The sequence below is a fragment of the Propithecus coquereli genome, unplaced genomic scaffold, assembly GCF_000956105.1.
Source record: "Propithecus coquereli isolate 6110/MARCELLA unplaced genomic scaffold, Pcoq_1.0 Scaffold34, whole genome shotgun sequence".
Classification (NCBI taxonomy): Eukaryota; Metazoa; Chordata; class Mammalia; order Primates; family Indriidae; genus Propithecus; species Propithecus coquereli.
Window position 1 is genome coordinate 2,245,011 of NW_012149063.1, and position 10,848 is coordinate 2,255,858.

Genomic DNA, 10,848 nt, shown 5'->3' on the forward strand with positions numbered 1-10,848 from the left:
CAGCTACTTGGGAGGCTGAGGCAGAAGGATCGCTTGAGCCCAGGAGTTTGAGGTTGCTGTGAGCTAGGCTGACGCCACGGCACTCTAGCCAGGGCAACAGAGTGAGACTCTGTCTCAGGAAAAAAAAAAGAATATGAAATTATGAATATACTCTACAGCTCCCAGCAACAAGCTGCCATCTTAGGGGCCCATGCAAGCTTTGCCAGCTTCATGGGAAATCAGCCCCTGCATGAGCCTGTGTGGGGAACTGCGCTAGTAGCTGGTACACAAAGCAGACTTGATCTCTTGTTTTATGGAGCCCATACTGTGGTGCAAGAGAGAGGTACTAAATATGTAAGCTCAACATAAATATGCAATTATAAATCGTGTTTAAATCCCTATTATGGGCTGAATTGTGTTCGAAATTCACATTGAAACCTGAACCCCAGCACTTCCCAATATGACTGAATTTGGAGACGGGGTCTTTAAAGAGGTGGTTAAGTTAAGATGAGGTCATTAGGGTTGTACCCTAATCCAATATGACTTGTGTCCCTATAAGAAGAGGAGATTAGGACGCACCCACATAGCAGGGAAGATCATGTGAAGACACGGGGAGTACAAGCCGAGGAGGGAGATCTCAGAGGAAACCAATGCTGTCAACACCTTGATTCTAGACTCCAGAATTGTGAGAAAATATATGTCTGTTGTGTAAGCCACCCCCAGTCTGGTACATTGCTACGGCAGCGCTCGCAGGCTAATGCAATCCCCTGAGAGAAAAGGGTGCTTGAGAGAAAGCCTTGCCGGAGGAGTGGTGAGGATGCGGGTCAGAGGAAGCACCGCCGAGGAGGTGCACACAAGCCACGGTATGAAAAGACTAAAAATGATGAACTGTGAGGAATACACAGATTAGCAGATCCTGTTAAAGGGCAAAAGAAATCAGGGGGTTTTTGCTTCAGTTAATTATCCCACAGACTACAGAACCAGACAGTCCTCCAGAGATAGTCTTTCTAAAGTAACTATGTAAGATGAAAGGCTTATATGCAGCCAACTTCATCATAGTCCACAGACTCTGAAGTATTGAATGAGCAGGAAGTCTAATTTTTAATTTTAAGACAAAATGTATTTGATATTATTCACATCCTGATTTAAGGATAAGACATTTCTGAAGAAAATGAATATTATGAATTATGTAGCTCAGATACTTCTTAGAAAAAGAATAAGTCTTTCCTCATGGCTCATTACAGAGATTATGGACATTATAGAACATGAATATGCAAAATAAAAAAGCCAGAAGCATAGATTCTGATTAGTCAAGGCTAATGCCTCACATGGATTGCTTTAGCACATTGATTCTAAACCCTTATTCCACATGGAAACCACTTAGGAAGTGTTTTTATAATACCAATGCTCAGGTCCCATCACCAGAAATTTAATTGATTTTGGAGTGGGACAAAATCATGGCATTTTTAAAAAGCACCACAGAAGGTTTTAAGAGATTTTTTTTGAGACATAGTCTCACTCTGTTGCGTAGGCTAGAGTGCATGGTGTGATCATAGCTCACTGCAACCTCTAACTCCTGGCCTTAAGTGATGCCCCTGCCTTAGCCTCCTGAGTAGCTGGGACTACAGGAACACACAACCATGGCCAACTAATTTTTAAATTTTTTAAGAGATAGGGTCTCACTGTGTTGCCCAGGCTGGTCATGAACTCCTGGCCTCGGTGATCCTCCCTCCTCAGCCTCCCAAAGTGCTGGGATTACAGGGGTGAGCCACAACGCACGGCCCCTTTAATGGATTTTAAAGCATTTCTTCCAGAGGAGGCAACAGAGGCCTGGAAGGGCCAGATAGACACTGGATGCCAAAAACAATGATGCTGTTAAATGATGGGACACAACTCCAGGAGAAGTTCAAAGTGATATGCACAGCCTGTGAAGGTTTCTAGTGAAGGGGGCCTCAATCAGTGAAGACAACAATCTGAATGGTAAGGTAACAAGTAAAGTTACCTACCTCTACCCTGGGCCACCTGATGGGGCTTAATTGCTTTCCCACTAATCCTCCCAGACAGAACTTAGCTCCCTAAAACCAACATCTCACTCTGACTTGGACCCATGTATCTATCTGTGCTGCCTTTCTGTTCATTCTCAATCTGCACGTTTGTTCTGCTGCTTCCCACTTACTGCTGCTGGACACTGTGTTCTCCACAATTTCCCTGATTGATCAAAAGCCCTTGGAAGTCTGTTCCTATCTTTGTCACGTGAGCCATTCCCCAATACTCTCAACTGTATTCTCTAGTCAATAAAGTAGACGACTCAGTCCTCACACATTTCTATTTTCAAAGTGACTTCCATTTCTGCTTTCTTGCCTCATAGTCACAAAGCAACACATTTCCTTCCAGACTTCATATATTGTATTATGCTCTTTGATAATAAAGAAATATCAGACCATACTTATTTTAAAATCTATGATCAGAAAATAATATGTCATATCATATATTTTTCATGCCTAGATATTTACTCAACTGTTTTCCTCAAAGACCCAATAAAATAGAGAGCTACAGCCTATCCTGAATTAAAATGCATGTCTTTTAGGGCTATTTGACATACAATAATCATTGACAAAGTCTTCTAGCCAAACACAGAAATTGCTAATGTCTGCCCTTGAAGGAAATGAACTGTGCAAAAAATTTCAAACAAACATGATCCAACTGTTGTACGTTGTTCATACAAGAGGGAGGTTGCACAAGAAATTCATTGTGTTTCTATCCAAATTTCCCTTCAAATTGCCACAGATCAGCATGTACTTCACCTCTTTGCCACCAATTAAAATCATAAACACATGAGCTTTTCAGCAGAGTAGAGCAGACGTGCCCTTTCGACAGATGGTCAGTGTCACATGCTGCAGTAATGGCTGGAAATACTATGAAGGTACAGTATATAAACGGTGGGACCCACAGCACTTCAGCTCCAATTGCTCTGTGTTTAGAATTCCCTCTTTTTCAAGATGGATTTCCTGCATAGGAATGGAGTGCTCATAATTCAGCATTTGCAGAAGGACTACCAAGCTTGCTACGATTTTCTAAATTTTATGTCCAATGTTGGAGACCCCAGGAATATCTTTTCTATTTATTTTCCACTTTGGTTTCAACTTAATCAGACAGTTGGAACCAAGATGATATGGGTAGCAGTCATTGGGGATTGGTTCAATCTTATATTTAAATGGTAAGACTTCTGTTTTGTTTCATTTTTCCTAAAATGTATTCTTAAATTTGTAGCTTTGGCTTAATGAACAAATTTCAGATGTGTATAATTTTATTTGGAAAATCTTTCAAACGTACCAGTAAACTTGAAACACCAGATTCATAAATAGAACTTTAAGAAAGCATAGAAATGTATAATTTAATGACTTATAAGTAAATTCCAAAACCCTATAACACATATTCCGTGATTAACCAAGGAGTTAGTTAAGTGAGCAGCATGATAATGAACAGATTGATGATTCCAGGGACCACTTTGATATTCCCAGTCTAAGTACCCAAAGCACCCACAGGATATACCCTGCAAGGAAAAAAGCCCCCATGCTTATGGGAAACTTGGGTGTCAAAACCCCAAATGACTACCATCCTCTATAATGAGTGAGAGAGCAGAACCCAAGTTCTTTCAAAGTCTCTTAATCATGAACTTTCCCCATCACCCCTCTGCTTGAGTCATTTTCATAGGAAAGAATAACTAGACTCCAATTAAGTAATAGCTGTGCATTTAAATATATATGCATATTTATATTTCTTTAAATGCAGGATATTATTTGGTCATCGGCCTTACTGGTGGGTCCAAGAAACTCAGATTTACCCAAATCGCTCAAGTCCATGCCTTCAACAGTTCCCTACTACATGCGAAACAGGTCCAGGTAAGCAATCACAGCAGCCTCAAGTTATTAAATATATCCCAGAGAAAAGTAATTATGTATGACTATCATCTAATAACTGATATGATATAGTATATTAAAGAAAATGTCATGGGGGAAAATGCTAAAAGTTCATAACCATTAAAATTGCTAATGAGGAAGGAAAGAAGTTTTATGAATAATCAAACTCCATTTTGCTATTTGCGAAAGGGTAGACTGGGAGAATACTCCCCAAATGATTTTATATTTGGGCATTTACTTTGTGGAAGAATGTAATGGCTTGATACTAAAACAAACAAAAACCAGTTAGCTAGAATGAATTCTCGAGGGACCATATTAAGATCCTAGAAATGTTGATTTATCTGCTGCTGAGCAACTTTCAAAGTTATCACAGGGCTTCTGAGAATCTCATGAATGAGGGAGGAATAGATGAGTTTTCTGTAAGAAAGGTAGGGACTTTCCAATATTAGTATTGCCGGTAAAGGTTATCTCTAACCTCAGAACAATTTCTTTAAAATTTCTCTTTTCCTCTTGTCCATATAGTATATTAATACTTTCTTGGGTTTCTTGGGCCACTTTATTTTTAATTATAAGTAAGATTCTGTATGAGTGTAAAATCTTTATTGTGGAAGTTGAGTCTAAGACTGTAAAAGGCTTTTTTGAAATACATAAAGGAAAATTACATGTTTTTTTTAATTTATGGGAGTGTGTTATATTGTACCTCACCATATTTTGTTATGTAGCATAAAATTCTTGCCGTTTGGTATCCTTTGAAACTAACTCTTAGTATAGTGAATGTATAAGTTCTTGATGAGTTTTCTAAATATCTTTCTTTTTTACTCCCATAGAACTATACATATGTCTTTATGTTGTTACTGGTGTGAGATCTTCCTCAGTCCTTGTATTTAGAGATGAGGACTTGAAACCAAACACCAAAGTGCCAGAGCAAAGTGAAAGAAGTTTATTAAGCAAGTACACCTCGAGACACGGAGCAGGGTGTCAAGAAAGATTAGCAAGCAATAGAACACTCCAGAAGAGGGGTAGGAGCTGGCACATGTCCAAGAGGACAGTGGCCCTGGGGTCTCTTCAGCTTCCGCTTGTCTTTCTTCTGACTTCCTCATTCTTGTGTTGCCCTCCCCCTGGCCAATGAGAATGTTATCTCCTCCCATCCATAGGGCAGGAGAGTTTTTTACTTTATTTGTTCAGGCCCGGAAGTATCATGGCTTCCAAAGCCCATTTGGGGAAACAATAAAACATGGTAATGATGGTATAATGAAGTCAGAATCACTGGAGGACACCCTTGTCCTCCATCAGCACAGGGGCCTCCTGAGGGGCTTCCCCAGACAGGAGTAAACAAGATGTTTCTATAATGGTTACCATAGCAGCTTGACCATAGCTTTTGTTCTCATTGATCTGTGACACTAATTTTGTTCCTACCATTCTGCCCCAGCTATGTTCTCTATTCTGATCTCCTGCCTCAATATCACTCATCACACTGTACTATAATTCTTTGTATATCTGGCTGCCTAGACTGTGCAGTCCATCAGGGCAGGGATGATGTGTATTTTATCTTTCTGAAAACAATGTGTGAAGAATTGATGAATGGATGGATAACATTTGACACAATTGAAACACTATTTTGGTCTGTGCCAGTACTTCCCAGCATGTGTTCCATTTTATGAGACATTTTCTGGAAAAAGAAGGAGGGTGGTCTGGGGTGGGGAGAGGTGGAGAAAGAGAGGGAGAAACAGAGAGATTGCATTCTATATTCATCCCTTGAAGATTTATAATTCATTTAACTGTATAAAAGGCTCTGAAAATTCCTGCAGATAAGAAGTAGGTTTGTTTAACAAAAATAAAACTGGTGTTTACCCTGAAAGAACTGCCACTAGGTAAAAAAAAAAAAAAAAAATCAGGGAGAATAACTAAGTAAAGTGATTAAAAAAAAATTAAGCAACATGGAAAAATTCTGGAAATAGAAAGCCTACCTGACTGCAGGCTTTTTCTGCTAAGATTAATGCCCCCTTTACAGCTTTTCTTCATCCTTTATTTTAATCCTCTATTTTATAACAAAGATTTTCATGGCAGCAGCCACAAGATAGGCCTAGAGGTAGCTGCTTGTATATAGCAGTTGTTTGTAAGGCAATCAGTAAACCACAGGCATAACAATGATATTCTTTAGTTTGACATTTCAGCCCAAGGCAAATAAACTGATGCAAGATCCAATATAAGTAATTTCCTTGTCAATTAGAAACAATTAGATATGAAGAATGAGTAGAGTTGTGGCAGATTTTGGTGCAACAATCTTAGATCTTAATTAGCCTTGGATATATTGATTTCTGGAATTCACTGACCTTGAAAATCTGGGAAAAAAGTTTTTGAAATAGTGACTCAATTTATCTTATTTCTAGCTACTTCTAAACATTGCATATATCCTGTGCCCTGTGTTTTTTTTCCTGAGTTATTTGTCATTTTCATGGTAAATATGCTGTTCTATTGTCCATTTCTGATCTTGATAGCTAATTAGGCACCTTTCACATGGATGGACACTTTGCCGTTGCAGGAAGTCCTTCTGGCCACGCAATGGGCTCATCGTGTGTCTGGTACGTCATGGTAACAGCTGCCCTGAGCCACACTGTCACTCGGATGGATAAGTTCTCTATCACTCTGCACAGGTCAGCTTTGCTGCAGTTTCTGTACCACTGGAATATGACAGTTTAGAATATAGAAAGTCATGTCTAAAAATGCATTTTAGAGTACTTTTAGTTGTTGACTGAAATGTGCTTATTCTGTTCGTTCATAGCCAAAATAACAAAATGAATAGAAAACTAATATTTTGCTTTAAGATAATGTGCTAATTAGCTCATAGCTATTTCCACTTTACAGAGTTGGAAATGTTTAACTGATGAATGACTTGCTAAATGTGCCTTTGGATTTCCAAAATGCAATAATTATTTTGATAGCTCATAAATAAATTATCTAAAATTATACAATAAAAGGAAAATAAAATTATACAGGATAAGGAATTACTTTTGCATGCATATTCCTTTGCTTTAAGATTAACTGGAAGTTTTGAGAATCATCCTTTCCCTTGAACTCATCAGTTTATTTAGTAAAATTATGCTTCCTTCTTTGAATAGTCAATGCTTTTGACATCAATAACAAATATTCTAGCTCTGAAGACTATACAAACTTTTTAATTAAGAACATTCCAGAAGAAAACTTAAATTTGAATGTTAGTAGATTTAATGTTAATAGATTTCTTAATGTTTAGAAAGGCCTAGAACTTTAAGATTATTCACTATTTTGTAGGAATTAGGCTGTTTCTTTCTCTTCTTTCCTGAAATCCTTTAACTGTCCTTAAAATAATCCTGAGCACCACTTTAGTCATAAATTATTAGGCTACTTGAGATTAGATTTGCCGGTTTACCTTTTGAAAAAATACTACAACATATACTCTTATAAAAGCTTCTTCTAAAATAAAACATTTTTAAGATCCATCACATATTCTACTTTTAAGAGTAGTATTGGATGATATAAGAAACAAATGACCAAAGGAATTTGGACATCTTTAAAGTTTATTCTAATGAGACTGTGGCCTGTATGCCTTAATGTATTCATTATCCAACCCAAAACAACAACAATAGTAGAAAGGTGTTATAATTTAAAGAAGTTAGCATTTTCTATCCATAGACAATTTTATGAGTAGGAATCTAGATAAGCCTTGCCTTTTCTCTATAATTCATTTCTTCCCCCAATTACCAAATCTGGAAAAATATATGTTTCTCCTAAGAAAAAAAAATTCTCATACCTCCTTTTTTCCTTTCATCTATAAAAATTTATTGTGTGCCTACTCCTTACCTTCGCATTACCAATTCCTTGTTTATTCTTCCTCTATATGGATAACCCCTGCTTATTTCCCCTTTGGAAATCTCATTTCTATTTCTTAATTTTTCTACAACCAAATTTTGGTCTGTTTATCAGGAACAAACCATTCAAAGATTCCTGAACCTTGATACTGCTAACACTTTTTTTTTTAATGACATGCATTGCTTGGTTCTAATATTTTTTATGGTTTTTTTTTTTTTTTTGCATATTGCTGCTTCTAATCCAAAGTATATAACCTACAGGTCAATTCCCTTGTTCCTTATTTTCTCCATCTCAAAAAACAAGGAACCAGGACTCCTGAGAGTCTGTAAAATTAGACCAAATGAAAATGTGCCCTTGTTGGAATGCTCATGAGCTTTTCATCTGAGTGGCGGCTGCCTCTCCAGTGAGTTTTCTTCAAGCAAAGAGGTTGAGAGAGGAGGGTAAGGAGGAAGCACATAGGACAGGGTGTAAAAACATATATGGTTTGTTCTTGGTCATTCTGGACATTAGTAATTCCCCCAAACTTGAATTTCCCCTATGCCATTAAAACAATTATCATTATTTTTAAAGATGTCACATTATCTTCCTTTTTAGCATTTATTAAAATCTCAGGATATAGCACTGGTTAAATTTAATGCATTGAGAAATGTAGAAACGTCTTTGCTAAAGCCTTTAAATCCCGTGGAGCACATGGAAAAAACATTTAGAAAAAAAAAAGACTCTAGAATCATGATGTACGTCACAGCTAGAAGAGTCCTCTGAGACGGATCATCTGGTGTCACCCCCCTAATTTTATGAGTGATACAATTTCTTTGCTTTTTACACTTGTATCTATTCTTCCATCGTAGACTGACCTGGTCATTTCTTTGGAGTCTTTTTTGGTTGATTCAAATCAGTGTCTGCATCTCCAGAGTATTCATAGCAACACATTTTCCTCATCAAGTTATTCTTGGAGTAATTGGTGGTAAATATGATCACTTACCTTTAGTTGTGTCATTTGCAAGCTTTGGATTCATTTGTTTAATGGTGTCAGATTCTCCCTGGAAATCAGTTTTTCAATTTCAGAGGTAATTCTGCAAAGTCACTGATACTAAATGCTATCCTGGGAGCTTAAGTGGTTCAACACACCTGTCATAGTCTCCATTTACACAGTGGCACAGTCTCACTCAGTGGTATAAATGCATAACTGCTTGGTGACATGGGCTTTTCTGCACTTGGACTAGAGCTAAGTCCAATTCCAAACTGTTATTTCAGACAGTGTGTTTGCATCTTGGGTTGAGGGACTTAATGACCCTCCAACCTACACACCATGCTATTCTCTCTAAAAGTGATTATTTCATGACTATGGACTTCATTTAGCAGCTGCTTTGTATTCCTGCATCAGCGATCACCATGATTGAGTTTCCACTGTTCAGCCCCACATACCTTGCAAAGGCTAAGTTAATTGGCTGTGGCAATTGAAATATTAATTGCAAGCTCCTAAATCAGTGTTCTGCGTATAAAGTGGGTTATCACTCATTGCCACCAACTCCAGAACAATCCTTCTTGGCTAACATGGATAGTGAAAACATCATAGGCAAACGTGTGTTTTTAATTACTGCCTAAAAAAGGCTTTAGAAAATTGATAGAACCTGGGTGTCTAAAGCCCTTTATCATTGAAAACTATGGCTAAAATCTTTAATGCAGAGAGGCATAACTCCTGAGAGCTCAAGGACACATAGTCATTGTCAGTGTCTCTTTCCAATCCCCAGGCATGCTGGTGGCAGAGGCCTTTGAACACACTCCAGGCATCCAAACGGCCACCCTGAGCACATACCTGAAGACCAACCTCTTCCTCTTCCTGTTTGCACTTGGCTTTTACCTGCTTCTCAGACTACTCAACATTGACCTGCTATGGTCCGTGCCCATAGCCAAAAAGTGGTGTGCCAACCCCGAATGGATCCACATTGACACCACACCTTTTGCTGGACTCGTGAGAAACCTTGGGGTCCTCTTTGGCTTGGGCTTTGCAATCAACTCGGAAATGTTCCTTAGGAGCTGCCGAGGAGAAAACGGCTGTAAGCCGAGCTTCCGGTTGCTCTGCGCCGGGACCTCGTTGGCCACACTGCAGCTCTACCATTTCATCAAGATCCCGACTCACGAAGAGCACTTATTCTATGTGCTGTCTTTCTGTAAAAGTGCATCCATCCCACTGGCTGTGGTTGCTCTGATTCCCTACTGTGTTCATATGCTCATGATACCAAGTGAAAAGAAGATTAAATAGAGTCGTGCTGCCCTGGGCCACCAGACCACCCTTCTCCGTCTGGCAGTTAGAACCACAGAGCAGGGACAGACCCCAGCCCACCTGTGGCAGCACAGGCCCCATCATCCCACCCACACCTGTGTTTAGTTTGGCCTTCACTGTGCTTTTTTTTTTTTAATTAGTTGCCAACATTTTAAAAACAGAATATTTAACATAAAATTCTGAATTTCTGTATTTTTTGAAAATTCTGATGATATGGCAACACAGGGCCTGCATTTCCAACTGGAAACAATTGACAGGAGCTGAGTACTGACTGTCCCCAGTGGAGGCCAGGACTGTGGATTTTATCACAGTCTTCAGGGTCCTAACAGGACTCCAGTATCAGCTTCCTTCACGTCTTAAGGCCAGACTGCTTCTGGATCCCGGGGCATTTTAGTGGGGACCTCAGGCACATCTGGTCCTCTCAGTTTTCAGATAAGGAAATGGAGGTCCCTTCAGATGAAAGAGCTTGGCTGTAGTCATGGCGCCTGCAGGATAGGAATTAGAACCACGGAATTCTGACACACATTTCCATTACATTGTTTTGTTTCTTCATTTACAAGAGGCAAAAATCAGCAAGAGTGAATCCTTTTATTTAGAGTTTATGATGATTGTCTTGTAAGTCAGCTACTTTTTCAGAAATGACATTGAAATACCATATCCTCTGACTTATACCCTGCACACAGGGTCTACAGGGGGTCAGCATGGCTCTGCCTATAGATACATAAGCATATTCAGGGGAAACAAAACAGGCCAGGCTACTGTCTGGACTTGAACCTCTGCTGAACTCCTGGTCTCTGTTTTACAGTAGTGCTTGCC

At 38.9% G+C, this 10,848-nt stretch overlaps 1 protein-coding gene across 2 annotated transcripts; it reads left to right on the forward strand.

Moving 5' to 3' along the window:
• Positions 1-2,899: 2,899 nt before the first annotated feature.
• G6PC2 (glucose-6-phosphatase, catalytic, 2) lies at positions 2,900-10,051 on the forward strand. 2 transcript variants are annotated; one of them, XM_012650738.1, is made up of 5 exons: positions 2,900-3,196; positions 3,772-3,881; positions 6,442-6,553; positions 8,597-8,712; positions 9,500-10,051. In XM_012650738.1, the coding sequence occupies exons 1-5, from the start codon at positions 2,979-2,981 to the stop codon at positions 10,009-10,011; spliced, it is 1,068 nt and encodes a 355-aa protein (XP_012506192.1). In that variant the 5' UTR covers positions 2,900-2,978; the 3' UTR covers positions 10,012-10,051. The 2 variants fall into 2 exon arrangements, with proteins under 2 accessions (XP_012506192.1, XP_012506193.1); XM_012650739.1 differs by lacking the exon at positions 8,597-8,712 and having other exon boundaries at positions 2,940-3,196; positions 9,500-9,663.
• The last annotated feature ends 797 nt before the right edge of the window (positions 10,052-10,848 follow it).

Excerpts from the sequence above, each read along its gene's own strand:
- G6PC2 (XM_012650738.1), top strand. The coding sequence starts at position 2,979 with ATGGATTTCCTGCATAGGAATGGAGTGCTCATAATTCAGCATTTGCAG. Across the intron at positions 3,882-6,441 it reads TACATGCGAAACAGGTCCAG|GAAGTCCTTCTGGCCACGCA; the intron begins GTAAGCAATCAC and ends TTGCCGTTGCAG. Across the intron at positions 6,554-8,596 it reads TTCTCTATCACTCTGCACAG|ACTGACCTGGTCATTTCTTT; the intron begins GTCAGCTTTGCT and ends CTTCCATCGTAG.